The sequence below is a fragment of the Cucurbita moschata genome, unplaced genomic scaffold (genome assembly GCF_002738365.1).
Source record: "Cucurbita moschata cultivar Rifu unplaced genomic scaffold, Cmos_1.0 Cmo_Scf00014, whole genome shotgun sequence".
Lineage (NCBI taxonomy): Eukaryota > Viridiplantae > Streptophyta > Magnoliopsida > Cucurbitales > Cucurbitaceae > Cucurbita > Cucurbita moschata.
In genome coordinates this window covers 1,010,295-1,035,889 of record NW_019268530.1, presented here as the reverse complement: position 1 = coordinate 1,035,889, position 25,595 = coordinate 1,010,295, and the positions used below count along the sequence as shown (strand labels likewise).

Sequence of the window (25,595 nt, the reverse complement as noted above, 5' to 3'; positions counted from 1 at the left end):
GGGGTTGTGGAATCACAAAGTAATAGTGAAACTAGATATTCAGATACAGAACAGGGAAATTAGAGTTCACAAAAATTACATCTATGCACCATCCGGTTGGATAAAGGGGTTTGCAATCTCATCTGTACCATCAACTGGAGACACAAGCATTACAGCAGTCCCCCTGCAAACCTGCAGTGAATAGTATGCAAATTGATCACACGGGCTCGTTACTAAAGAAAAGAAACTATGAACAAAGAAGCACGCCATTTAGAGCATTTCCTTTCTCCTTTTACACATGCACGCTTAAGAAGAGCCAAGCTTTCACTTTTTCCTCGTGATAAAATAATTTAAATTATCACAAGAAATAGTTAACCATGCCCTAACCACTAAAATTGCAAAAAAAAAAAAAACAAGGATGGTAAGAGAGCGTTAAGCACATAAGAAATTCAGAGTGAATCAGTAGTATAAAAAGTTCGCAAGTCAGTTTAACATGGCGCATGTGATAGCAGATAAGAAAAATACAAGTATTCAAAGGATAGAAACATGCTCAGCCGGAGCACACAGTATTTCGTCCAGTCCATAAAGGAGAAGTTTTCAAACAAAAGTAAATTATGATGCCTTCTTTTTTTCTTGTTAAAAGAAAGGATTATTTAAAAACAAATAAAAACTCTGAAATTTTCACGTTAATTGAGACCATCTAATCTGTTTAGCGCACAGACAATTGCAATTGTCAAAATGAAGTCCTTAGTCGCATGCGTAAACAATAAAATTCTGTGCTAAAAAATTGATAAAATTTTTCATTGTATCCAAGGAGAAAGAATTATACAATTAGGCCAAGGCGCCTGGTTTGATCTGTTGTCTTCAATGGATCATCGGAATCTGCAGAAAAGAAAAAACAAAAAAACTTTAGTCAACATATCAGATATATTCTGCAGCGCCATCAAAAGCATAGCATGAACAGGTATAAGGACAATATTTTAACTTAAGGTTCGTAATGAACAGAAGGTAAAAGGCCATTATAAAAACAAAAGATATAAACATAACTAACTAGCCAGTCAGTAGAAGAGACTTTGGGAATAAAGAAAATGGTGGACAAGATAAAAATCAAAACAATAGAAGCACATAACCACCAATAAAAGCAACTGAATTGAGGAGCACAAAAAAAAACTTGCCCCGGGGAAAGATCCTCTGAACGTTGTAAGTATGTGTAATAAATAGGAACTATGATGCCAGTAAAAACAGTTTCCCAGAGTCAGGACTATATTGCATTTCCATGCTTGTGTTTCTTGATCTAATTCGTAAGTTCATGCTTGGTGAATGAGACAGCAACGGAGGTGCAAACCCAGATGAAAGCCCATGAATTCATTTACCACTTCCTGAATGAATCTTTTACTACCATTATATGATTTCTTTACACATCCTAGAATGTTAAGAAATGCCTCTCCCAGGCTATTTGGAAGGCTAGGGCTACAAAGATGGTCTAGTTTGTTCTTTGAATCTTGGTGCAAGAGCATACCAACACCGTGGATAGAATTCAGAAGAAGCTCCCTAATAAAGTATAGTCTCCTAAATGGTGCATTTTTTACAAGGGAAATTAGGACTAAAAGCATTTCCCACCTATTACGTTCTGGAATAAGCTATGGAAGTTTCCGACCTTCAATGGTGCTTCCATGACAAATAATCAGGTCTTGTGCCAATGGTCTCTGCAAGCATGTCAACTAGGATATGACTGTTCAAACCCAACAATGCTTTTTTGTGGGGAGCTAAGGAAGGAGAGACACAGAAAGATTACAAAGACAAGTTTTGGAGCTTCGAGACTCATTCCATCTAAATACCCTAACCTTATTGGCCTATTGGAAGATGAGGTTGCTTATCTTCCTCTTTTGTCCCCGCCTTTTGTATGAATTCGATTACTTATCATAGCATGTATTGCACATGCATAAATTTTCATTCAGAATTTCCTTTATGCCTATAAATTGATTAACCATCCAATTACAAGGAACAATAGAAAGACAAAAGGGGGTTTTTCAAATATTGTGACACAATAATATAGATTCTCATATTTTTGTAACTTCTATTTAAATGAAATCTTATAATAGAGTGTAAGTATACAAAATGTAAAAAATTATACGATGTAAGGGTTTTACAAGATAATAATGCAAATTGAGCATTCTAATTTATGCAATAGCCTACTACTAGTTTTTAAATATGTCCTAGTTTCGAAATAAAAATAAAATAAAATGATGATTTATATGTTTCATCATATCAATGACATGTCTGTTTTCTTTTGAAAAAAACAAACATATCCATTCAAAATATGCTTAAGGACAGCATGTATAAAAAAATCCATACTTCAAACGAAACATTATTAACTACACTGCCACATCTTAATCAGCTGAATCAACAGAAAAGAAACCTTTTTCTGTTCTTGCAGAAAAATTGTTAATTTGTTATGTTACTTATAATTTAAATTCTTAATTTTTGCATCTTTGTCCAATATGAAATGATTTTTTTAGTACAAGTTACAAAAAATATGGGGCATGAGGATTTGAATCTCTAACCTCAAAGGAAGAAGTACATGGCAATTACCATTGAGCTATGCTTACTTTGGCCCAATGTGAAAGGATTTTCAGTCTCATTTTCAATGATTTTTTTTTTTTTTCTGGAATTACGTTTTTTTTTACCACTATCAATGTGCCTATGTGCATCCACAGCATGTGTTAGAATGCCAAAAAGACCAACAAAAATAAATTTCAAAATTATTTTTCAAGTCCAACAGATGATAGAGAGTGTCGGTCTTAAGAGTTCATCGCAACACATTATACCTCTCAACAAATAGAAAAATTGTATGAAAGCTACTAATCAATAACTCGGCGAACTCATGCACTACAAAACATCACAAATCTCATCCATTCTGCCAGTATCCAGTAAATTGGTTACCTCTTAAAAACTCTACAGCTTCATCCAGAACAAGGTTTAGCAGTTGATCATATCCTTTGAGCGTTCCCGTAACTATCAATGGAAAACAAGATTCATAAAGCACTCTTCTTGCATTTAGAAACAGGAAGAACGAACAAAAAAAAACACACGACATCAAACATTCAACTATCTGCTTGAACCTCTTGATCGTAACACATGAACTTTTTTTTTTTTTTTTTTCACCAAACGAACACTTAAACTTATGTATGAATAAAAAGAAAAACTAATCAGAATGTATCGAAACGTATCCGAGTGGCAGTAATACAATGAAGGTATTAAAAATAAACAACCTTGTCTGCCGCCAGTGAGCTTGACTTGGACGCCTTTGTCCACGAACTTAGCCAAATCCAGAACAGTTTCTTTTCTTCCAGACTGATAAACAGACAAAACGAATACCACATTATACATCGTAATCAACAATCACATATATTCTAATTGAACCAATCCATCAGAAGTCTACCATCGGACAACCGTTTTCTCAGCTCCTCTATGAAATTAAATGAACCACAAACCTGAAACATTCCAGAAATGAAACAAATTACAACGAGCGCAAACGGAAAATCCCGTATGCTAGTCGATTCAAATAAAATTGGCAAAGTTACGAGATTATGCGTCTGGAAATTAAATTGAAGAACTGAAACTAAAGAACCAAAAGAGAAGTGATTAAAACTGAAAGTTATGCGGTAATTGCAGCTTACTTTTCAATGGAAGCGATGAGGAGCGCAAAGGATGTGCCCTAGATTTGCTCGTTGAGAGAAATGGTCGATGGCGGGAAAGGTACCCTCCAAATCATGGACAGTTGGACTCCGGCCCAATTCCTCTTCCGGCCCGATTACCCGATTTCAATAAAGTGAATTACGAAAAGAAAAATAAAATAAAATTAAAATTAAAATGTTTTTTTTTATTATTATTAAGAAAATTGCTGAAATCACCTTTAATTACGAAGACAATCCCATCCTTTAATTTTTATTTTTTTATTTTTTTTATTTTTTTTATTTTTTTTATTTTTTTATTTTTTTATTGTGAATTTATAAAGGTCGGTCTTCTCTTCCCCGTCGTTGGGTTGCTAGGGTTTTATCTTCAGCGGCAGAGAGTTGAGTTTCCCGGGCCGTGAACAAAAAATGGCGGATAAATCGGCCAAGGCAAGAAAAAGCGAGGTCGTCACCAGGGAGTATACCGTCAATCTCCACAAACGCTTGCACGGATGGTAACTCTCTCCCTCTCTCTTTCTCTCCCGGATTTGCTGGTTTTGATATGGTGAAAAGTACAGATGAATTTGATTCAGCTGTAGGTTGATTTGTCGGCATGATTTTTGTCCTCCTGCGTTTAATTTCGTAGTTTAACCGGTTTTATGTCGATAGATATTAAATGAGTCTTGAATTTAATGTTCTGTTCCGTTGTGGGCTGTGTTATTCGAGTGATATATTGTGAGGATTGTCGATTTTGACTGTGCACTTGAATTGATGACATTGGGGGGGTCAATGTTCTTTGCTGTTCTTAGTAGTTTGTATAATTTGGACTATTGCGAGTGCAGTTGCACCTTAGCAAGTTTTATTAGTTGTGCTTGATGAGTTTGGCATCATTCTGGTACTGTTCAATTTTTTTTCCATGATAGGAGTTCTGGTTCTTAACTAACAACTGACTTAATTATATGTTATGTTGCTTCTAGCCTACATATTGTACTCATCTTGAAAGGTTATTCTTCAATTTTCTGGTCCTAGAAAAATATCCTCACGGATACCTCTGTGCTTATGTTCTATTCATTTGCTCTCGTTAGAGATACTTGGCACCTTTGTGCGTTTCTAAACCTGCGTGCTTGTTTGATCCACAACATATCTATAATAGCCCAAGCCCACCGCTAGTAGATTATCCTTTTTAGGCTTTCCCCTTAAAGTCTTGCCTTCAAAGTTTTAAAATGTGTCTACTAAAGAGAGGTTTTCACACCCTTATAAGGAATGTTTTGTTCCCCTCTCCAACCGATGTAGGATCTCACAATTCACCTTCCTGGTGCCTCAGCGTCCTTCTTGGCACACCACCCAATGTTTGGTTCTGATACTATTTGTAACAGCTCTAGCTGACCGCTAGATATTGTCCTCTATAGACTTTCTCTTCGAGAGCTTCCTCTCAAGGTTTTAATATGTCTCTACTAGGGAGAGGTTTACACACCTGTATAAGGAATGATTCGTTCCCCTCTCCAACCGACGTGGGATCTCACAGATTTGGAAAAAGCTAAGCATTAGCATGGGCTAGATTTAGTCATAAATAGGGGAAATGGGAAAGGGAGAATGGGGAAGCATTGATTCAGTGAGTTTGGTTAGGGATTGAGTGAGAGTGCTCAAGAAAGAAGGTTTAAATACCTCGAATACTTGGTTACCTTGTATCTCCGTTATCTTACATTTCAATACATTTGGGTTCTGTCATATTAGTCTTTGATTTCAATGCCTTGTTATGTACCTTTTATATCTTGAATGCTTTTAGTGACTTCTTATTCTTACTAATCATATGCAGCACATTCAAGAAGAAGGCACCGAAGGATATCAAGGAACTCAGAAAGTTTGCTCAGAATGCTATGGGTACCACTGATGTTAGAGTGGACGTGAAACTTAACAAGCATATATGGAGTCGCGGAATTAGGAGTGTACCAAGGAGGGTTCGAGGGCGCATTGCATGAAAGCATAACGACGAGGAAGATGCCAAGGAGGAATTCTATTCCTTAGTAACTGTCGCAGAGGTACCTGCAGAGGGATTCAAGGGCTTGGATACCAAGGTCATTGATGAAGAAGAGGACTAAATGAGCTTTCCCAAAACTAAGGTCAATTCTTGGTTTGCTATGGTCTTGCACATCCATTTTTGACTCGAGGTCTTTTGCAACTTTAGAAATTAAACCAAACCCATTAGGTATAGACTGAGCTATGTTTGAATTGATATGAATTGATGTGTAAATCACCCTCGAGCTTGTTTAGCTTATTTATTATTAATCATAGATACGTATTTAAGTCACAAGCAATTAAGGAAAGATATAATGTCTAACGGGGTAAATGACTTTACTAATTGAAGTATATCCCTCGATTAACATATCTGTAGGACAATGACAGGTTCGTGTTGAATTAAAAGTGAAATATTTAATTATTTTATTTTAAAATTATTGTACTTATATATATATATATTTATTATTATTATTATTAAAAGATCAGATATTAATGGTGATCAATATTGTAGGACAGTGTTAGCTGGCTCCATTCCAAGTTGCAACCTATGCTCTTAAATGCTTACAATTTACTTCAACTCATGAAAATTGTACCATTTTTTAACCAAGAAATTTGATTTTTTATTTATTTATTTATTTTATGTTTGATAAATCTTTAATTTTTAAATTATTTAATATATGTTCTTAAAACTTTTATTTTGTGTCCACAATATCAATTTTTTTAAAAGAAAAATTATGTTTAATAGAATTTAAATTTTTTAATTTTAGGTTGTTGAATAAATTTGTGATTTTTTATTTTTTATTTAAATCTAATAGGTATAAATTAGAGTATTAAATAAAAAGTTTTGAAATTTATTTTAAGTTGATAGAAGTAAATTCTAAAAGTTAAAAACTTAAATTATCTTTTGGCCTTTAATAATTTTAAATATATATATATATATATAACTAAATACACTATTTATTATATTTCTAAAAAAGAAAAAACTATACTATTTATTATTCTTTCTACTCAGTTCTCTCTCATACGCCTCTAGAAAGCTAATTAAATGATAATACTCTCTTTCTCTCTCTACTTAATTAAAGAATATCCCTTTCTCTGTCATTTTTAATTTGCAAATAAAGAATAATTGCCATGCATTGAAACATTTATTTATTAAAAATTAAAATGAATAACTGACAAAGTTATATTTTTTATTAAATTCATTTATTGTATAATTTTTCGCTCTATAAATAACTTCTATTAGTTTTTATATAGGTTTAAATTTAAAAAAAGATTTTAATATGTAAAAAATTAAAAAATGAAGTGATCTTTTTTCACGTGCAATGCAGCCTCCTTGAATTTTATATTAAAAACAAGGACAAAAAGGAAAAGTAAAAAAGGCATTATATTTAATTATATCTAAGATTCAGATTGCATTAAACAAAAATATATAATAACAATTGAAAATAATAAAACACACCCGACCCGATTCACTAAAAATCTCCACACAAGAATTTTATTATCACAGTTTTATAAACAAAACAACACATACATTCGGGTCGGATCCGGGTCAATTGTTTTTTCTCTCTTACCCGGATTTTGTCTTCAACAGGTCCTTAACGGGTTCCCACAGAGGCAATCATTGTTTGTAAACGACGACGCTTCGAGGTGGTCGAAGGGTGACCCGATGGGTATCGACCCGCAAAGATGGTTATGGCTGAGATCCAAATGGCCAACGTATTTGGCTGACGACAATGAATTTGGTATCGGACCTTTGAGAGCATTGAACGACAAGTCGAGAGCCATGAAGTACGAATCGGTGCAAAAAACGTCGGGAATGTGGCCTTCCAGAGCGTTTCGACTCAAATTCAGAATCCCTAGCCCGCCATTGCTGATCAGAGTTGGAGGTATTTGGCCGGAGATTCTGTTGCTGTCCAGATTCAGCGTCGAGAGAACCGGCATATTGCCGATGTTCTCCGGAATGATGCCGGAGATTCCGTTCATGGACAAATCTAAATCCGCGAGGCGGTACATTTTCGTAACAGAAGACGGAATCGCTCCGGTAATTTGGTTGCGGCCGAGGAGCGCTCGGCTCAGCATGCCTAATTTCCCGAAATCGGACGGAATTTCGCCGGTGATTTGATTGTTTCGGAGATCCAGATGCTTTAAACTGCCGATGTTAACGATAGATGCAGGTATGGCACCGGAAATCGCATTGTCGGCTATGTTAAGCACGGTGAGTTTATTTAGGTTTCCGATATCCTTAGGAATTTCCCCGCTGATTTTATTTCCAACGAGGTCAAGAACGCGGAGATGGCTGAGTTTCGTCAAGCACTTCGGAATCTCGCCTGAGATTCCTTTCCAATCGGCAACGATAAGGATGGTGAGGCTATCGAGCTTGCAAATCTCCGGCGAAATCGAACCAGTCATGTAGCCAGTCCGGCCGGCCTTCTCGAAGATCGGATCCTCAGACTCGCCGCGAAGGCTTATGTCAGTGACCTTGAGAGTATCAGGATCACAGCTGACGCCGTACCATCCACCGCAGCAGGAATCTCCCGTCCATGAATTGAAGATTCCTAAGTACGGCTCCTTCAACGCCGCCTTGAATGCGAGCAATGCCGCTCGATCCGACGGCGAGCAAGCGTCGACGACGGCGAAGAAAAAGAAGACAACAGGTAAGATTCTGAACAACATTTCAAACTCTGTGAAACAATGTCGTGATTTTTCTTTCTTTTCCGAAAAGGATGAGAGAGAAGTTGTTTGTTGTGAGTCTGAGTAAGATCTGCCATGGCAGCCATTGTTAAGTAGGAGGAGGAGGAAGGAGGGAAAGTTGGGAGTGCAGCAGTTTGGTTTCAATGCAGGTATTAAATTGCGAAAATACCCCTGGTGAAGATGATAATTACGTTACACCTTTTTTCCTGTGGCACATGCCGAAACCCTGATTAACTTTTTGAGGATAAGGAAGAAAGCTGATTCCATTTTTTATTTTTATAGAAATATTTTATTTAATTAATTTTTTATGAACTTTTTACATATTGATAAAAGCATATTATAATGATAAGGTAAATTTGATTTTATATAGTTTCAAGGAATAAAATGATGAGTGAATTAATAATATATATGGGACCTTATGGGACCTTATGAAAATTCAAGATTTGAAGCATATCCCTTAAATTGCTTTTGTGTGGGACCTTCAAATCCTTCGACTTAGATTTTTAAAGAGCTTGGCTTGTTTTTTCACTGTCTTTCTTTTCCAATAATAATAATAATAATAATAATAATAATAATAAATTAATATGTCAATGTTGTTCTTGTACTCACTAATTTAAATTTTACAATTTTAGTATTTAATTTGGCATTGTTTTCAAAAAGTTTCAATATTAAACCCAATTTTTTTTATAAATATTTTAAATTAGAAAAACGACAACTCAACCTATTTTCATATCATTATTTCATATTTAATTCAAATAAATTTTTAAGTCGTTGATTTTTTCTTCAAATAATAAATATATATTTTAATGAGTGAATTCGTAATTTAATTTAACCAATTAAACACGCGCACACATACATGTATATACACATATACACACATATATATAACGCATTTATGTATGTTTTAACCACGTACATATTTTTTTTTACATGCATGACATGCGAGATATATATATATATATATATATATATATATATATATATATATAATTTTATCAATTAAATATCTAAATTATTATAAATGAATTTATTTAAAATTTATTAATTCACCCATCATTAATATATATTAATATATATAGTTAAATTTATAATTTTATGAATTAAACATCTAAATTATTATAAATGAATCCATTTAAAATTTATTAATTCACCCATCATTAAATTTATAATTTTATCAATTAAACATCTAAATTATTATAAATGAATTAATTTAAAATTTATTTATTCCCCGATCATGGAACATATATATACTTCTTTAAAAATTTAAAATGTTGATTTCTTTAAAATTATTTGAAAGGAATAGTCTAAATTAATAAATTTATTATAATTCAAAAGTTTAATTATAAAATAATTATTGTGTAAACTAAATTAACGTTTAAAATATTTATTTAGATGATTGTAAAAATGATAAAATATAAAATAAAATATTGCAAAATTTGATGAGGGGTTCAGGAACATGCAAGTCAGTCAGTGGAAATAAAGAGGGTCTGAAATTGGGTTACAGACACATCATATCACGTGCTATGTTCTCAAATTCTCACCTCTCTCCTGAGTTGGCAGTGGGCCATCCCTGCCCTTTTAAACCTTAATTTCTCTGTGTCGGCTTTAATATTAATATTATTTAATTCAGACCCTTTTTTTTTTTTTTTTTTTAATTCCCCATCAGATTTTGTATCATCATCCAGATCAATGGATATTATGGCTTCAATTATTATTTTTATGACCATATTCATATAATTCCTAATCATTTTATTTCATTATTATTTTTTAATAATTCATCCTTAAATTACATATATATATATATCATTGTTTTTTTTTTTCACTTTAAAAAATATGCATTGTTTTTTATTAGCTAATGTACAATTTTCTATATTTGATATAGACCCGTTAAATATAAAAATATCAAAATTAAAAGATTAAATAATTATAATTTTTTTTTTGGAGCAATTATTATGACCACCATTTTGTTCATAAAAGGAGCCATGATCATGGTAATGATATTAATTTCATTATATTTCCTTATAAATATAATTGGCGTGTATGATTAAATGTCTTTTTATTATTATTATTATAAAGTCTTGAAAATAATGATTAGTCTAATTTACCAACAATATAGTGAATTATTCCATATAAAATAAATAAATAAATTCTTTTTATTAATATTAAAAATCGAGCTCTTGTATTATTATTATTTTTTTTATTTTTTTATCAGAGGTTGATATATGGTTTATTTATTTTTATTAAAAGTAAAATTAAATAATAATAATAAATAAATAAAGTTAGGAAGAAAATGAGAAGAGGTGGAGGGTTGGGTGTGATGGTCCTACAAGGTGACGCGAAATGGGTCTCGGTCCTCTTCGATGGGAAAGTGGGAGCAAAGCATTGAAGGCCCTCACATGAAAATGGTCGTCTAGGGTACCTTTAATTTGATACTCGAATAAACAAGTGATACATGAATGAATCGATATTCTATTCTATCGGAGCGATTTTGAGAAAATAATAACTAAGAAAATCTTCAAAATAATTAAAAATAACTACTTATACCAACAATGTACACCTTTCTTTCGTAGCTCAATCATAGAAATATTATGGTTATACGTACTCTTATAGAATTTTGACTAAAGACAAAACATACTGGAATAACTCGTGTTCATGAATATGTCAGAATTTACCTGGATGGTTATAAAATTTACATCATAATTTAAAAAACGATTTTAAAATTTTAATTTGGAATTTGTATATTCCAAATAATATATTTAATAAAACGAATAATAACGACTATGCTCTGAAAATAATTAAATGGTGACGGTCGGTGGTGAGGTCAGTAGATTAGGCAACAGGCATTTGCAAATAATGTTTTAAATATTTAAGAGAATAAAAATAACTTAATTAATTAACTAATTAACTAATTCCTCTTAATCTCACTTAATTCCGACAATTAAGGGGTGCGCGCATGTGTATTATTATCCATCCAAAATGATTTATTTTCGCACTTTCCATATTTATATCTTAAAAAAAAATAAAAAATTAAATCAATTACCTTTTAATTATTAATACTTTCAACTTTCTTTTAAGCTAATTATTACTATTATAATTATTATTAGCATCTTAATATATAGTTTTAATCATTCGAGGCATAATTATTCTAATAATTTATAAATTGAAAAAAAAAACGTCAATGTGATAAATTATATCATTAAGGGATCTCTTATACATAATTATGGACTATGATTAAAAAAAATTAAAAAAAATAAAAGTCGGCATTATTGGGCCAATAAAAGACAATTTGCAATTACTTTCCAAATTAATAGAGATTATATATATTAGTTAAAATATATGTTATTATTAATTTTTATTTTTTGGATGAGAAAGTTTTTAATTTGTCACAGAAACCCATTTGCTCGAATGACATGCCAATGGGCTTTAATAAATGGGCTTTAGTAAATGGGCTTTAATAAATGGGCTTTAATAAATGGGCTTTAGTAAATGGGCTTTAATAAATGGGCTTGTCGTCGAAGGGTCCAATACTACAAAAATGGTGCTATGTGACATTTACAGCTTTCCATATTTAACATTTATTTAAAAATATGTAAAATAAAAAATTATCAATAATCATTTTAGAGTTTATTAGTTCAGTTGAAATAAATAAATAAATAAATATATATATATATATATATATATATATACAGAGATACTCGTTAGTTTCGAGTTGATAGAGCCGAACAAACAATACAAATAGGTGTGATAGAGGAATAAGCTATTTTCAACAAATTAGCGAGAATGTTATGTCGGAGAAAAAAAGGAATTAGCCCTTTTTTATTATAATAAGATTAGTCAGTACAATAGGTAAAATCAGTCGGTTGAAATTCAATAATAGGTAAACAACACGATAACAAATACAGTCTGACAATAACTAGTTCGAGGCTAAATACCAAATAGTTGAACTAAATTTTAAAATAGAAAATTGCATAAACGATATACTTATAAGATCATGGGTATATGATATATATATATATATATGTGTGTATGTATGTATATGTGTTCACCATCACAAAGTAGTTGGTCCATGTCAACGTTGACCATTGGTAAGGGAACAACGGAAGGAAGAAGAAGAAAAATCGTGGCTGCTCCGTCTCTCTTCTTCCCTCTGCTTTCGTCCATGTCAAAAACATTTTCGCTTCTTCTTTTCAACTCTTCGCTAAACCCTATTTTCCCTTGATTTTCCTTCTCTCCAAACACAATCCTTCCTCCATTTCCCTTTGTGTTCTACTCAACTGCAAACTAGTAGCATCAAAATCCCCTCGCAATCGCATCAAGCGATCGTTTGGTGTTCGAGTTTAACCTCTTTTTACGTTTTTTGTTTTTGACGATTGGATTAGATTTTGATTCTTTCGTTTGAGATATGTCTAATTTGCAATCGAATTTCAATCAGAAGATTGATTATGTTTTCAAGGTCGTGTTGATCGGAGATTCTGCGGTGGGGAAATCGCAACTTCTCTCCCGTTTTACTAGGAATGAGTTTAGTTTGGATTCGAAGGCGACTATCGGGGTTGAGTTTCAGACGAAGACGCTTGTTATTGACCAGAAGGCTATCAAGGCGCAGATATGGGATACTGCTGGTCAGGAGAGGTACTCAAACAAACTTCCATGTTTTTCTTAAGGATTTCTTTCCTGTTTCAACGATTCTCAATTAGGCTTTTGAATATGAACATCTTTGCTATAAATTATACTAGTTATTCCAGAATTTATATGTTTAAGATTGATATCAGCATGATAGTTGTTCTTTAATGGTAATGAAGATTTATTTCGATGATCTGTTAGTTACACAACTTTCATTAATGGTAATTGTGGGTTTGCTAAATTTCATTTCAGATGGTTACAATGCCCCTAATTTTAGTTACCTTTTTTTTCATGTGAAAATTTTCATATTGTTATGTTTATGTTTATGTTTATACGTAATGAACTTCATCTTGTGGAGTATTTGTTTTGAATAAAGAAACTGCACCAAGCCCTCAAGGGCGGGGCCTCGTTGGCTAAGGCTTGCACTCTTTGAGGAACATCTACCCAAATGTGGCATGTTCAATTCTTCCAGTAAGCTTAATAAGGAAAACTCTTGATTTGTCCAAAGTTTAAAAGAGGGTGTGGACATTTTTTTTAGCATAATAAAACTGCTCTGATATATATATATTAAGCTTTTGATACGTGAGATCCCACATCGGTTGAGGAGAGGAATGAAGCATTCTTTATAAAGGTGTGGAAACCTCTCCCTAGTAGACGCGTTTTAAAACTGTTACGTAACGGGCCAAAGCGGATAACATTTGCGAGCAGTGGGCTCTGACCGTTACATAATATGGCATTTTGTACAACCTTTTTTGATGTACTATGTAAGAAATCAAATTAATGATGCCTTTTTAACTATGGTAACAATCTGTTAGTAACATCCTGTTTTGTCTCTTGCTATGAAGGATATAATCACTTAGTTAAGTGTCTCTATCTCACCATGTTCAATCCCTTGGGGAGAGTTCATGTTGTTGATGTTTGACTTTGATATGTTACTTTGCCATAGCTGTACCTACAGATATTAAACCTGATCAGTATATTGTGAATTGAATTGAAGAATTGTTCCTGGGACTAGATAAATATGAGTTTTGAATGAGGTCTGGCCATGGTCTTGTACTGTGATTAATGATTACAGTTTGACAAATTACCCATCTCACATAATGTTCGAGACCCGTTAAAAGGGCCTGAATGCCGATGATTGACATCAAGCTATCGACTTTAGAAAGTGGAAAAACTTTTAGCATGAATAGATGTTAAGAACAATCAAGCTGTGATATTGTCTTGAAACGTGATATCCCAAGCATGTTAAATTCAGATGGGAGTGATTTTGTGAGATCCATATCGGTTGGAGAGGAGAACAAAGCATTTCTTATAAGGGTATAGAAACTTCTCCCTAACAAACACTTTTTAGAACCTTGAGAGGAAGCCCAAAAAAGACGATGTCTATTAGCGGTAGGCTTGGGCTGTTACAGATTTATAATTTTGTCATAAAGTTATATCGGGACATATGGTAAAATTTTATTCTCTGGTTGCTCTGATTATGTAGAACAGCTCCTTAAAAAGCTATAGATTTTCTTTATTCTTCTCTTAACAGGGATGATTTTCAGGTATCGTGCAGTGACAAGTGCATATTACAGAGGTGCTGTGGGTGCAATGCTGGTCTACGACATGACAAAGCGTCAAACGTTTGATCATATAGCTAGGTGGTTGGAAGAATTGCGTGCCCATGCAGACAAGAATATCGTTATAATGCTTATAGGGAACAAGTCCGATCTAGGCTCTCTTCGCGTCGTGCCTACAGAAGATGCAAAAGAGTTTGCTCAAATGGAGAATCTGTTTTTCATGGAAACATCCGCGCTCGAGGCAACTAATGTAGAGGCAGCATTCAATACTATCCTAACAGAAATTTACCGAGTTATCAGCAGGAAGGCGCTGATCGCAAACGAGGAAACTGATTCGGGAGGAAACTCATCACTGCTCAAAGGAACAAAGATTGTTGTCCCTGGACAAGAGCCTCAGTCTGCAACTTCTGGCTGTTGCAGGAGTTAACAGAGTAGTATTCTTGTTTGACTTTACCATATTCTCACATGAATTGCTTCTTTTTACAGCCTACACAAACACAATACCGCTGGTCTCCAAAAGAGTACAAGACTATTGTATTTCATACTTTTGATGTTACAAGGTAAAATAGTACTGATGTTCTAAGCTTTTTGTTTAGAGGCTCTGTCAACAACATAATGTACATTTTAGTCGAGCAAAAGCTTAATGTTGTCGTTCTTGTATTCTGATTCTTGTTTCAGTCATTCACGTTTATTGTTTTCTAAAATTATAATGACCAAATTGTTGGAGGCACATAATAATGTGGTCATAGTTGTTGATCTAATGGATTGGTTGAATGAAAGTGGATACATACTACACTACAAGAACTTGAAGAACACATTATTAAAAAGTTCGAGATAGAATATAATTCAACTCTCGGAGCTTCCGTTCACAATTCCACACCACTAAGCAACAAAAGGTGTGGAATGAGAAACAGGAACACAGATAAAAGCATGAGCCATTGGCAGACTAATTCCAGTTCCGATCTCCATGTTCACCTTCTCTCCATTTCCATCTTTCCCAACCTTCCAATCAAAGCACTGAACCAACGCCGCCACCGTCCTGTTGATCGTGTTGTATGCCAACAACGATCCGGGACAGCCCCTTCTTCCTCCCCCAAACGGCACAAAGCTGAAATTCTGTCCCTTAATCTCGTATTGAATGTGCTTCATTCCTTGATCGCCTTCGTCTTTATTTGTATTTGCATTGTAGAATCTCTCGGGCCGAAATTCGTCGGGGTTCTCCCAAAGATTTGGATCGCGCATTATCGCAAACAGGTCGACTGCAACCATGATGTCCTTTGGAATGTCGTATCCGTTCACCTTGCAAGTCTCCCGGCAGGCTCTTCTTGCCACCGGCACCGCCGGATACAGCCGGAGACACTCCTTCACCACCGCCTGCATGTAAGGAAGATTCACGATATCTGTTTCTTCGACGAGTCTCGATCCGACGACGTATTCGATCTCTTGGCGGACCTTTCGGAACACGTTGGGATGGTTGATTAGTTCGGCGATCGTCCACTGCATAACCTCCGCGGACGTTCCGGTGCCGGCGATGAATAGATCCTAACAGAAACAGAGTATATCTCAGGGTTCTGAAGCGAGAAGGAAGAAAAAGAAGAATCATCAATAACGAAATCGAAAACTCACAAGCAAGAAGGCTTTGATGTGATTTCGAGTAATTTTGAACTCGGCTTTCTCGTCTAAATACGCTTTCAGCAATATATCCATGAGATCGCGATCGTCTCTTTCGAAACCATGAATTTTGGCTCGTTCTTCGTGCTGTTGCAGAATCTTCTCCAACAGAACGTCGAATCTGATATTGAGTTTGAGAACCTTCTTGCCGAAGAGCCAGAATGGGAGCCTCTTCAATGGTCCTTCGCTGAAGAGGTCTCCGAAGGCGAGCTTTGTGGCGATTTCAATGGTGTCATTTACTAATTTTCTGATATTCTCTGCTTCATTGTTCTCTTCAGAGCATCTTGTGCTCATCATCATTCTGCATATGCTGTTGTTTGTGAGCTTTACCAACTCAGCTCCCAAGTCCACTGACTGTTGATTCATTTTTTTTTTTTAAAAAAAAGAAAACACTGTATTCGTTAGCACCGCTCATAATAATGATCACAAAAAATTGATAATACATCACTTTTATTTTCTAATAGATGTTAAGATTTTTTTGAATGAAAATGATTTATCGAGAATTTTAAACTACATTAGACCTATAATAAATATTCTCTGTATTGACCTGGTAGGCATGATAGTTAATTTTAACTTATCACATTTCTGTAAATAATGTTTCGTTCTACTCTCTATTCGATATGAGATCTCACATTTAGTTATCCTCTCTATTTGATGTGAGATCTCATAATGGTCGAGCGTCTTCGCGGGCGCACCGTTTAGTGCCTAGCTCTGAAACTATTTGTAATAGCTCAAGTTCACCGCTAATAGATATTGTCCACCCGTCAGCTTCACGGTTTTAAAACACATATCGGGAGAAGTTTTCATAACAAATATTTCGTTCCACTCTCAAACAATGGGATGAATATGAAAATTAAGTAATATATATATACATATAGACACACATTTTTGTATATATTTACTCTAAAAATAAAATTAAGTTAAACGAAGGTTAAAAAAAGATTTACGAGCGAGGGCAAATTTGGACAACCAAAACAAAAAGAATCAAGAAAAAAAGTGCATCGCGAATCACAATTTGCATGTCAACAAAGAGATGAGGAAAGTATAGTTAGTTACAGAGTGTACCTCCTTTTTCTGGGAACTGAGGAGCAACTTATGAAGCATACGAGAGATCTCTTCATTCCTCACAAATCGCGACCGCGCAAGCTGCGGCGGCGCAAGAACCTCCATCATCGTCAACTTCTTCATGTACCGCCAGTAATCACCGTAGGGAGCGCCAAGGAATCCGACTTTACCGTACGGATACTCCTCACTGAAGGCGAAATCCGGCCGCGACGAGAACGTAAGATCGTGCGTTCTGAAGATCTCAGCAGCGAGAGAGGCGGAGGAGACGAGGACATACTGCAGCGAGCAGAGTCGGATGTGGAGGAGCGGACCGTACTTGGAGGAGATATTGAAGAAGGACTTGTAATTCGCTGGAAGGAGGAGGTGGAGGTGGCCGATCAGAGGCAGAGACGGAGGAGACGGCGGCAGAGTGAGTTTAGCGGCGGCAGCAGAGGAGGAGGAGGAGGCAGATCCGGAGGTTTTGTGGAGAAAGAAGAGGAGGAAGAGACAGGAGAGGAAGAAGAGGAGGAAGTAGAGAATGTAGTCCGCCATTGTTGGTGGGAGGAAGAAAGGGGAATTGGAATTTGGACGAGGGAAATGGGAGCGGTTTGTACTTATATTTATATAATTCATTTATTAATTTTAAAAATAACAAATGGAAATTTGTAAATGAGCGGAGTTTTGGAACAACGTGAATCATGAGTTTCCTTTTATCTTCACTATTATTTTCGCTCTACTAAATTCTTTTTTATTCCTTATATAATTTAATTTTTAAAAGTTAATTTAAAAAAAAAATCAATTAAACACAAAATTAATTTTAAAAAAATTATTTATAGCTAATAAGATTGATTTTTAATTTATTTATTTTAAATTTTAAAATTGCAACTATAATTTTAATCTGATGCTTACATTTTCCACGCATTTCATGTGATTTCTCATTCCATTATTCCTTTTCTTTTTTTGACGTCAAGTCCGCATGGCCCTTATGGGCTGGGCCACACACGTGCTACAATGGCAATTACAATGGGAAGCAAGGCTGTAAGGCGGAGCGAATCCGGGTCTCGTTGCTTCGCTCCTCTTTCTTGATTATTCTTTTCCTCTCCTGTCTGTAACCAAAGACTGACCGAAAGATGAAGACGACTCTCAACCTGAAACTTTTTCCTTCTTTCACTGTAAGAAAAGAAGAATCAGGGGCTGCATTGTCCTGTCCTTTCCAGTCTCGTCGAGCTTCTTCTTCCTTCACCTCTGGGATGTCAAATATATATATATATCTTTTCTCACCCCATAGTCTATGAGACAAATGTATGCATTTCGATTAGGGTCCTATTCTATGGTTACGATTCTACCATATATCTTTCATTCCGTCATCGATTTGACGGTATAGACGCTTATGACCTCACCCTCTACGCCCTGCGGTAATGATGACAGGCATTACGACCTTTACCACAACGATGCTGTCCATAGATCAAATTCTTTGGTGGATTGTATTTTACTTGACTGTCTACGGCTCCATTGCGTGTGCTCGGGGTAGAAGTTTTGTATAAATGTATCGCCATGCTATTAAGTCTTTTGATTTCAGTTCTTTTCTTTCTAAGAAAGAGGGGAATAGAATAACCCGGTTGAAGCGTAATGAGAGGATTGGAACCGGTGACAGACATTGTGTACCCAAAACTAAAGGAGCTACCAAGCTGCGCTACATCCCTTGAAATTGGTCTACGGTGGTCATTGTAAAGAATCAATCAATCCCTGCCCTGTTTTCTAAATCGTTATTTCCTCTTATTGGTTTTGATTTTATATACTCATACTCATCCCACCGCTCCTACCAACGGTTTCCTGACTTATGAGCAAAACAAAAGTGTGATCAAAAAGAATACGCCCTTTCAATAAGCGAGGCTTTCCCCATCGAAATATTTGCATGCGAGAGAGATACCAATTCCGCCGGTTAAGCGAGCCCCGCTGCCTCCACCCAGACAAAAAAGGAAAAGGTGAGCGCCGGGAGCGATTTAGTCGGGGGACACTTTGACTTGACTTTCACTCATTAGATTCAGTAGTAGGTTTTTCCTAAATTGGCTTGGTTACACGGCTGAGCCAGAGTGGGCTCAGCAGTCGGCCTATGTTTCCGGGCGCACGCGTAGCTGATTCCGCTATCCTTGGAACAAGTAATCTACTCCTTAACTCTCTTTGTAATTATACTTCACTCTTTTCATTCTCTTTCACTAACTCTCTTTCACCTGACCTGTATGGAGCTTTACCTAGTTTGTCATCTTAGTCTGAGTTTTCTCTTGTTCTTTCTCTTTCTTTCTATAGATTAGATTAGCCAGCCAGCCTTCCCCTTTCAGGAGTATGTAATTCATCTTCTTGTTCGTCACCTTAGGTTAGCTTGAGCTTGTAAATGTAGTTCTTCTCGAATAGCGTGGATCTCACGTGTGGCAGCTGTTGGAACTAACTCAGAATCCAAGAGGTTACCTAAAGAAAAAGGAAACTCACCACTCACTGGTGAAAGAGGAGAAAAGAAAAGAGAATTTCAGGACGAAAGAAAAATGCTTCGCGGGGAACTCCTTTCATGTCGGCTCGTGCCGGTTAGACGTCGGCCATGAAATCCAGCACTCCTTACCTACCAAGAAGATTGCCTCGGGCAGTCAGAATATCGGGTTCCGCTACAGCATCGCGAACAAAGCGCAGCGATTCCCGGTGAAGGAAAAGGTTTGAGGTTCAGTCTTTCCTTTCGTCTTGACTTAATGTTCCGGAGTGAAGTTCGTAAACTCTTGAGTTGAGTCTTTCAAAGCAGCGTCTTCATTCTTGAACTGTAAACAAACTCTTCTTTCCTTTCGGCTTTCCTTTCAACACTTTCAGGTGAAGTAGTTCCGTCTCAGTTGAGTTGCCAGTTCACTCTAATGAATCGAGAGTTGAGTCTTACTGCCTGCCTCTTCCTTCCAACCAAGCCTGTTCCGTAGGAGACCGGTAAGCCAAGAGCAGAGAGTTTTTGATAGGCTTAGGGCTGATAGGCTTAGAGCTCCTACCTTCACAAGGGCGCCCTCTATCTACTTCTACTTCTAACTAAAGGCGAACATCCGGCATTGCAAGAAAATGGAGAGCCCCCGCCCCTCTCCTGTCCTTTCCAGTCGAGCTGCTTCTTCGCCCCTTTGTTTGAGTCGGTCGTTCCGAGCCGGAAAGCGTACTGGCAGTTTGAGTCGCGAAAGGGCCGCTTGCTTAATGATCTTATTGTAATTCATAATATCTATCTAAGATTCTATATCTATCTATTATTATCAAGCAAATCATTTAGTTTTCCATCTGCGGAAGAAGCAAATAAAGCAAAGGCCTCCTCTTTCCGTCTGCTCTTCCCGAAGTGAGCGAATTGCATGTAGAGATCCATCCGTAGGGGCTTATAGTTTAATTGGTTGAAACGTACCGCTCATAACGGTTATATTGTAGGTTCGAGCCCTACTAAGCCTACCACCCCTTCCCTTATCTTGACCTGATACAAGGCAGTCGAAGTCCCCGTCCCCCTATCTCAATCTAGCGACGTGTAACCACACAGCTGCCGCAGAGAGTAGCTCTTCCCTTCTTTCTTTCAGGCAAGGAAGTCCGCCGAGCCCGCAGTTTGCTGCTATCAGAGAGTAGCTCTTCCCTTCTTTCTTTCAGGCAAGGAAGTCCGCCGAGCCCGCAGTTTGCTGCTATCGCCCGAGCAATAAACTAAACGAAGAGAAGAGGGGCTTCCCATTATACAAGATGCAAATCAAAGTAGTGTAACAGACTAGCTATAGGGCAGGACTCTGAATCAGCTTCTCTCCTCTCTGTCTTAGCCTCTACGATATTACCGGATTGAACAGTAAACTCCTGGACTATTACTTCTAATTCTCGGTAAGACAAGAAAGAAAAAGTTCTTCGAAGCTGTGCTAATGGTGGTCAAGGATAAGGTACTCGTTTCAGGCTAGCGCGCCCCTTTCTCTAATAATCAGGTCAGCTTTGAGCAGCTCTGCAATACTCTACTAGTTGTAGGACGGCGGGAGCTTTAAGAATTGAATATCAAGTAAAGGGGACTCTATCATGATCTTACGAATCTAAAGATCTCAAAGAAGAACGAGCTTCTTCTAACCTCTCCTCTTCTCGTCTCGCTTCTTCTAAAAAGCAGCTTCTCTCCTTCAATCCTTCTTTCACAGTAACCAAGGTAAAGCCGAAAGAACCCTTAAACCTTTTCCCGATTGAAACTCAATCACTACTGAACCTTCAAGTCTTGAAAGTCAATCCTCTCTCTTCCTTCTGGTTACAGAGGTCAGGTTTCTTTCGTTCAGTCTTACAGTTAGGTGTTCCGGGCAAGAAGCCTATGGCGTCAGCAGCTGTTGAAAAGGCCCCACCGTCTCATCTCTATAGACTGAGGAGGCTCATCGTCAAATAGCCCGCCATTCATCCTTTACAAAAGGTGCCTGGAAGAAGTCAGTTTTCTCCTCTACCTGAGATTTTGCAGTTCAATCTAAGGCATCGATCTTTGGTTCTTTCTCCTTCACCTGGCCAACAAGGGTTTCACTATTCTTTCACGAACTAAATAAATAGGGGTTTCATTTCATTCATTGACTCCACTGGAAAGGAAAAGGATTTCATAGGAAGAGAATAAGGAGAAAGAGAAGAAAAAGAAGAACATAGGGTCAGGTCCGGTAATATCGAGAGGGGCAGGTTCTTCAAATAGCTAAGCAGCTAATGAATGGACTCTCCCGTTGTCTCACTGCGGGGGGATTGATTACCTCCTGAACTTATGTAACATATTCTCCGACGATTCCTTCTTTCTCTCCGGAACCTCTACAACTCGTTCTCACTGGTGAAAAGAGCTGCTGAAATTCTGGGCTAAGGTTACCGCCCAACCTCCCTTCTGGAAAAGGTGAAGTAGATCGACCAGGTTACCGGAACCAAAGAAGAACAAGAAAAGCCAAAAACAGATCAAGCATCAAATGTTCATCCTTGCCCGACTAAAAGAAAGGGTTTGTGCTGCCCGCTCTAAAGGCTTTCCAAGAACTTCCTTGGGTGGGAAAGTCTAGACTAGAGCCGACGACTCGTGAAGAGATAAACCGCCAGAAGCAGGCAAGAAAAAGTCCCTCCCCTTTTTGTTTGCAAGTAGAGCACTAAAAGCACCAAAGCTAGCCTATCTAGTAAGCGTGCAAGTGGGTGGAGAGAATTCCATACTTTATAGAAACTATACCACAAAATTGGCAATGAGATTCATTCCTTGACGGCTGACTTTCGTCTGAGCAACTACTGAACTAAGAGTAAAAATAATAAATTTATATCAATTTAAAACGCACAAATTTCTATAAATTTATAATTTTTTATAAAATTAATTAATCAAACTAGGAACTAGGACGTAATAACTTAAAGTAGCATTATTTAAAATATTTTTAACTTAATAAACTAACATATTAACAAAATAAAATTTGGTTAGCATACTAATATATGTAGAATAAAATAAATAATTAATAAATTTTTTGCGAAAGCACCTCAACTATTTAAGAACAATATTTTTTTATTTAAATATAATCGTCTTGAGTCTAAAGATACATTATAAATTTATAGTAAATTTAAACGAGATCAAACCAACTCGAGACTATGAGCAAGTAAATAGGTAAGCCACTAACATGTAGTCGTTGCCAAGGAAGATGGGTCGAACCGAAGAACAGGGACACAGAGAAGTGGGTTGGCCCTGGGCAAGGTGAAGGCGGCTCCAATCTCCATATCCACTTTACTTTCATCTCCATTTCTTCCTATCTTCCAATCAAAGCACTGAACCATGGCTGCAACCACAGTGCTGATGAACCCGAACGCCAAAGTGGAGCCAGGGCAGGCCCTTCTACCCCCACCAAACGGAACAAACTTAAAACTCTGCTGCCCCTTAATCTCGTACCGCTCTTCACCCGTGAACCTTTCAGGATCGAATTCGTTCGGATTCTCCCACACTTTTGGGTCGCGCATTATGGCGAATAGGTTGACTGCCACCATCATGTCTTTAGGCACGTCGAAGCCGTTGATCTTGCAATCTTGACGACAGGCTCGCATGGCAATAGGGACGGCAGGGTAGAGCCGGAGAGTCTCTTTGACAACGGCTTGTAAGTAAGGGAGATTTGGAACGTCGTCTTCTCCGACAAGTTTGGTGGTTCCGATGACGGAGTCGATTTCATTTCTGAGTTTGTTGAATACTTTGGGATGGTTGAGAAGCTCCGACATCACCCATTGGGCTACCTCGGTCGACGTTCCAGTGCCACCCAAAAGCAGATCCTACACAAACAAAAAACAAATAGATAAGACAATATCATGCTATTACGAATGTTCGTGATTCATAACCAAAATTAAAAAAAAAAAAAATTAATAGACTTACGAGGAAAAAGGCCTTGATATGAGTTCTTGTGATCTTGAATTCGGAATTCTCGTCTCGATAAACCCGCAACAAAATATCCATCAGATCTCGATCTTCCCTACCGAAATCGTCTTCCTTCGCTCTATGTTCATGTTGCTTTAATACCTTCTCCAGTATCTCATCGTACCTAAGGGTCAAATCTCTTACTTGTCTTCCAAACAACCAAAACGCTAACTTCTCCAAAGGCCCTCCAAACACATTTCCAAACGATACTTTTGTTGCTACTTCCATTGTTTCTCTTATCAATGTTCTTATTGTCTCTGCTTCATCGTCGTTGCCACAACACCGTGTACTCATCAATAACCTATTCATATATTCATAATAAAATATTATATATATATATATATATATATATATATATATATATATCAACCCACTATTATCAAGAAAAAGGATCAAAAGAAATGGTTTGATCCTCTTCCTCTTAATTTTTCGAGAAATTCATGAATTGAGATTTTAATGCATAGAGATACAAATGGTCCATGGGAGCAAGAATTTTCAGGAACATTTCATTTTTAGTAGAAGAGTCATTTTAATTTTCAAGTAGGGTTCGGTCTACTACTTATCAATCAATATTCTATGTGAACTGAAAAGTTGAATCAGGTTATAATCAATACGTGTATATATATTGCGCGTGTGTATATATATATATATATCTAGTATTATTATTTATTGTTCCATAATTAAAATAAATATTCTGAAAATAATAAATTAAAATTTTTTATATACAAAATATTCGTTATTTTATATTTTTAATTAAAAGATTAATTTCTTACCTACAAATACTATTATTTGCGAGTCTAATAAGCTCGGCGCCCAAATCCACGGCGTCGTTCCTCTCGCCGCATTCCGCCAACTTCACCAAGAACTTCACCATCTCATCTCTCCGGACGCAGCGTGATCGCTCAACTTGTCGCTGCGACAAAAGTTCCGTCATCGTCAATTTCTTCATGAATCTCCAGTAACCGCCGTACTCCGCGCCGAAGAATCCGGCATTGGCGTACGGAAGTTCGTCTCCGAACGCGAATTTCGGCCGCGACGAGAACGTAACGTCTTGAATTTTGTAGATCTCCTCCGCGTACGTCGCAGATGCGACGACGAGGCATCGGATGTTGCCGAGCCGGAGGAACAAAAGATCGCCGTACCTAGTGACAAGATTGTGAAACGATTTGCTAACGTAGGGTGAGAAGTAGTGAAGGTGGCCGATGAGCGGCAGCGCCGGCGGACTCGGTGGCGGCCTGCCGTGAACGACGGACTTCGACGGCTGGCGGAGGAGATTCCGGAGGAGAACGATGGAAAGAAAGAAGAGAGTAACGTAGAGAATGTAGTATGATGAATCACCCATTTTCTCGGTGTTTGGTGAAATCGAATTCAGATTTGGATCAAATTTATAGTGGAAAAATTAGTTTGAATTTAATTTTTATTTATTTATTAAATTTATATTTAAAATTTGTTTTTATAAGTTAATTTTAATTTTAAATAATTATGATGTGTAATTTTTAAAATTATAATTTATTTTCCTAATTTCTCAAACATAAAATATTAAAATTTAGAGACTAAATAAAAATTTAATTCATTTAATAAATTTATATGTAAACTTTCGTGTAAATAGAAAATGTCATATTTTCCATAATTATAGTAGAAAAAAACGTTCATCGCTATCATGTTCAATGACGTTTTTTTATAATATATATATATATATATAATCTAATTAATTAATTAATTATTTATTATTATTTTCGTCACGTTTCAAAATCTTTCCCATTGTTTTGACCTATTTTAATGTATATGGAGTAGATAGTAAACAAAATTAAAAATAATAATTTAAATTAAAGAAATTTGTAGTTAAATAATTATATTTATATTTTAAAATCTTTAAATTTTGACGGGGCCAATTAAAAATATTAAATTTTAAGTTGCTTGCATTTTGCTACT

General features: G+C 36.2%; 5 protein-coding genes and 1 pseudogene across 6 annotated transcripts in view; 2 read left to right on the top strand and 4 right to left on the bottom strand.

Annotated features, from left to right (window-relative positions):
• The window catches only part of LOC111452019 (sm-like protein LSM7), a 5,878-nt gene extending 2,067 nt beyond the window's left edge, over window positions 1–3,811 (bottom strand). The window contains exons 1-6 of one of the 2 annotated variants that reach the window (XM_023092535.1): window positions 3,660–3,811; window positions 3,422–3,473; window positions 3,252–3,333; window positions 2,923–2,994; window positions 809–861; window positions 6–171 (exon numbers count right to left, since the gene is read on the bottom strand). In XM_023092535.1, the coding sequence (XP_022948303.1) occupies window positions 82–171; window positions 809–861; window positions 2,923–2,994; window positions 3,252–3,333; window positions 3,422–3,424 (300 nt within the window). In that variant the 5' untranslated portion in view covers window positions 3,425–3,473; window positions 3,660–3,811 and the 3' untranslated portion in view covers window positions 6–81. The other variant, XM_023092537.1, reaches the window with a different exon arrangement.
• Window positions 3,812–3,974: 163 nt separating this feature from the next.
• On the top strand, window positions 3,975–6,095 carry LOC111452068 (annotated as a pseudogene).
• Window positions 6,096–7,060: 965 nt separating this feature from the next.
• LOC111452846 (DNA damage-repair/toleration protein DRT100-like) lies at window positions 7,061–8,438 on the bottom strand. Its single transcript, XM_023093750.1, has one exon. It carries the CDS (start codon window positions 8,340–8,342, stop codon window positions 7,254–7,256), a length of 1,089 nt encoding a protein of 362 aa, XP_022949518.1. The 5' UTR covers window positions 8,343–8,438; the 3' UTR covers window positions 7,061–7,253.
• Window positions 8,439–12,420: 3,982 nt separating this feature from the next.
• LOC111452722 (ras-related protein RABA4c-like) lies at window positions 12,421–15,227 on the top strand. The gene is made up of 2 exons (XM_023093569.1): window positions 12,421–12,989; window positions 14,528–15,227. The coding sequence occupies exons 1-2, from the start codon at window positions 12,763–12,765 to the stop codon at window positions 14,967–14,969; spliced, it is 669 nt and encodes a 222-aa protein (XP_022949337.1). The 5' UTR covers window positions 12,421–12,762; the 3' UTR covers window positions 14,970–15,227.
• A 50-nt stretch (window positions 15,228–15,277) lies between these two features.
• On the bottom strand, window positions 15,278–17,841 carry LOC111452721 (cytochrome P450 705A22-like). Its single transcript, XM_023093568.1, has 3 exons — window positions 17,279–17,841; window positions 16,169–16,567; window positions 15,278–16,084 (listed from the first exon to the last, which is right to left on the bottom strand). The coding sequence occupies exons 1-3, from the start codon at window positions 17,807–17,809 to the stop codon at window positions 15,425–15,427; spliced, it is 1,590 nt and encodes a 529-aa protein (XP_022949336.1). The 5' UTR covers window positions 17,810–17,841; the 3' UTR covers window positions 15,278–15,424.
• A 4,990-nt stretch (window positions 17,842–22,831) lies between these two features.
• LOC111452598 (cytochrome P450 705A22-like) lies at window positions 22,832–25,005 on the bottom strand. The gene is made up of 3 exons (XM_023093399.1): window positions 24,437–25,005; window positions 23,622–23,964; window positions 22,832–23,521 (listed from the first exon to the last, which is right to left on the bottom strand). The coding sequence occupies exons 1-3, from the start codon at window positions 25,003–25,005 to the stop codon at window positions 22,880–22,882; spliced, it is 1,554 nt and encodes a 517-aa protein (XP_022949167.1). The 3' UTR covers window positions 22,832–22,879.
• Between the last annotated feature and the right edge of the window lie 590 nt (window positions 25,006–25,595).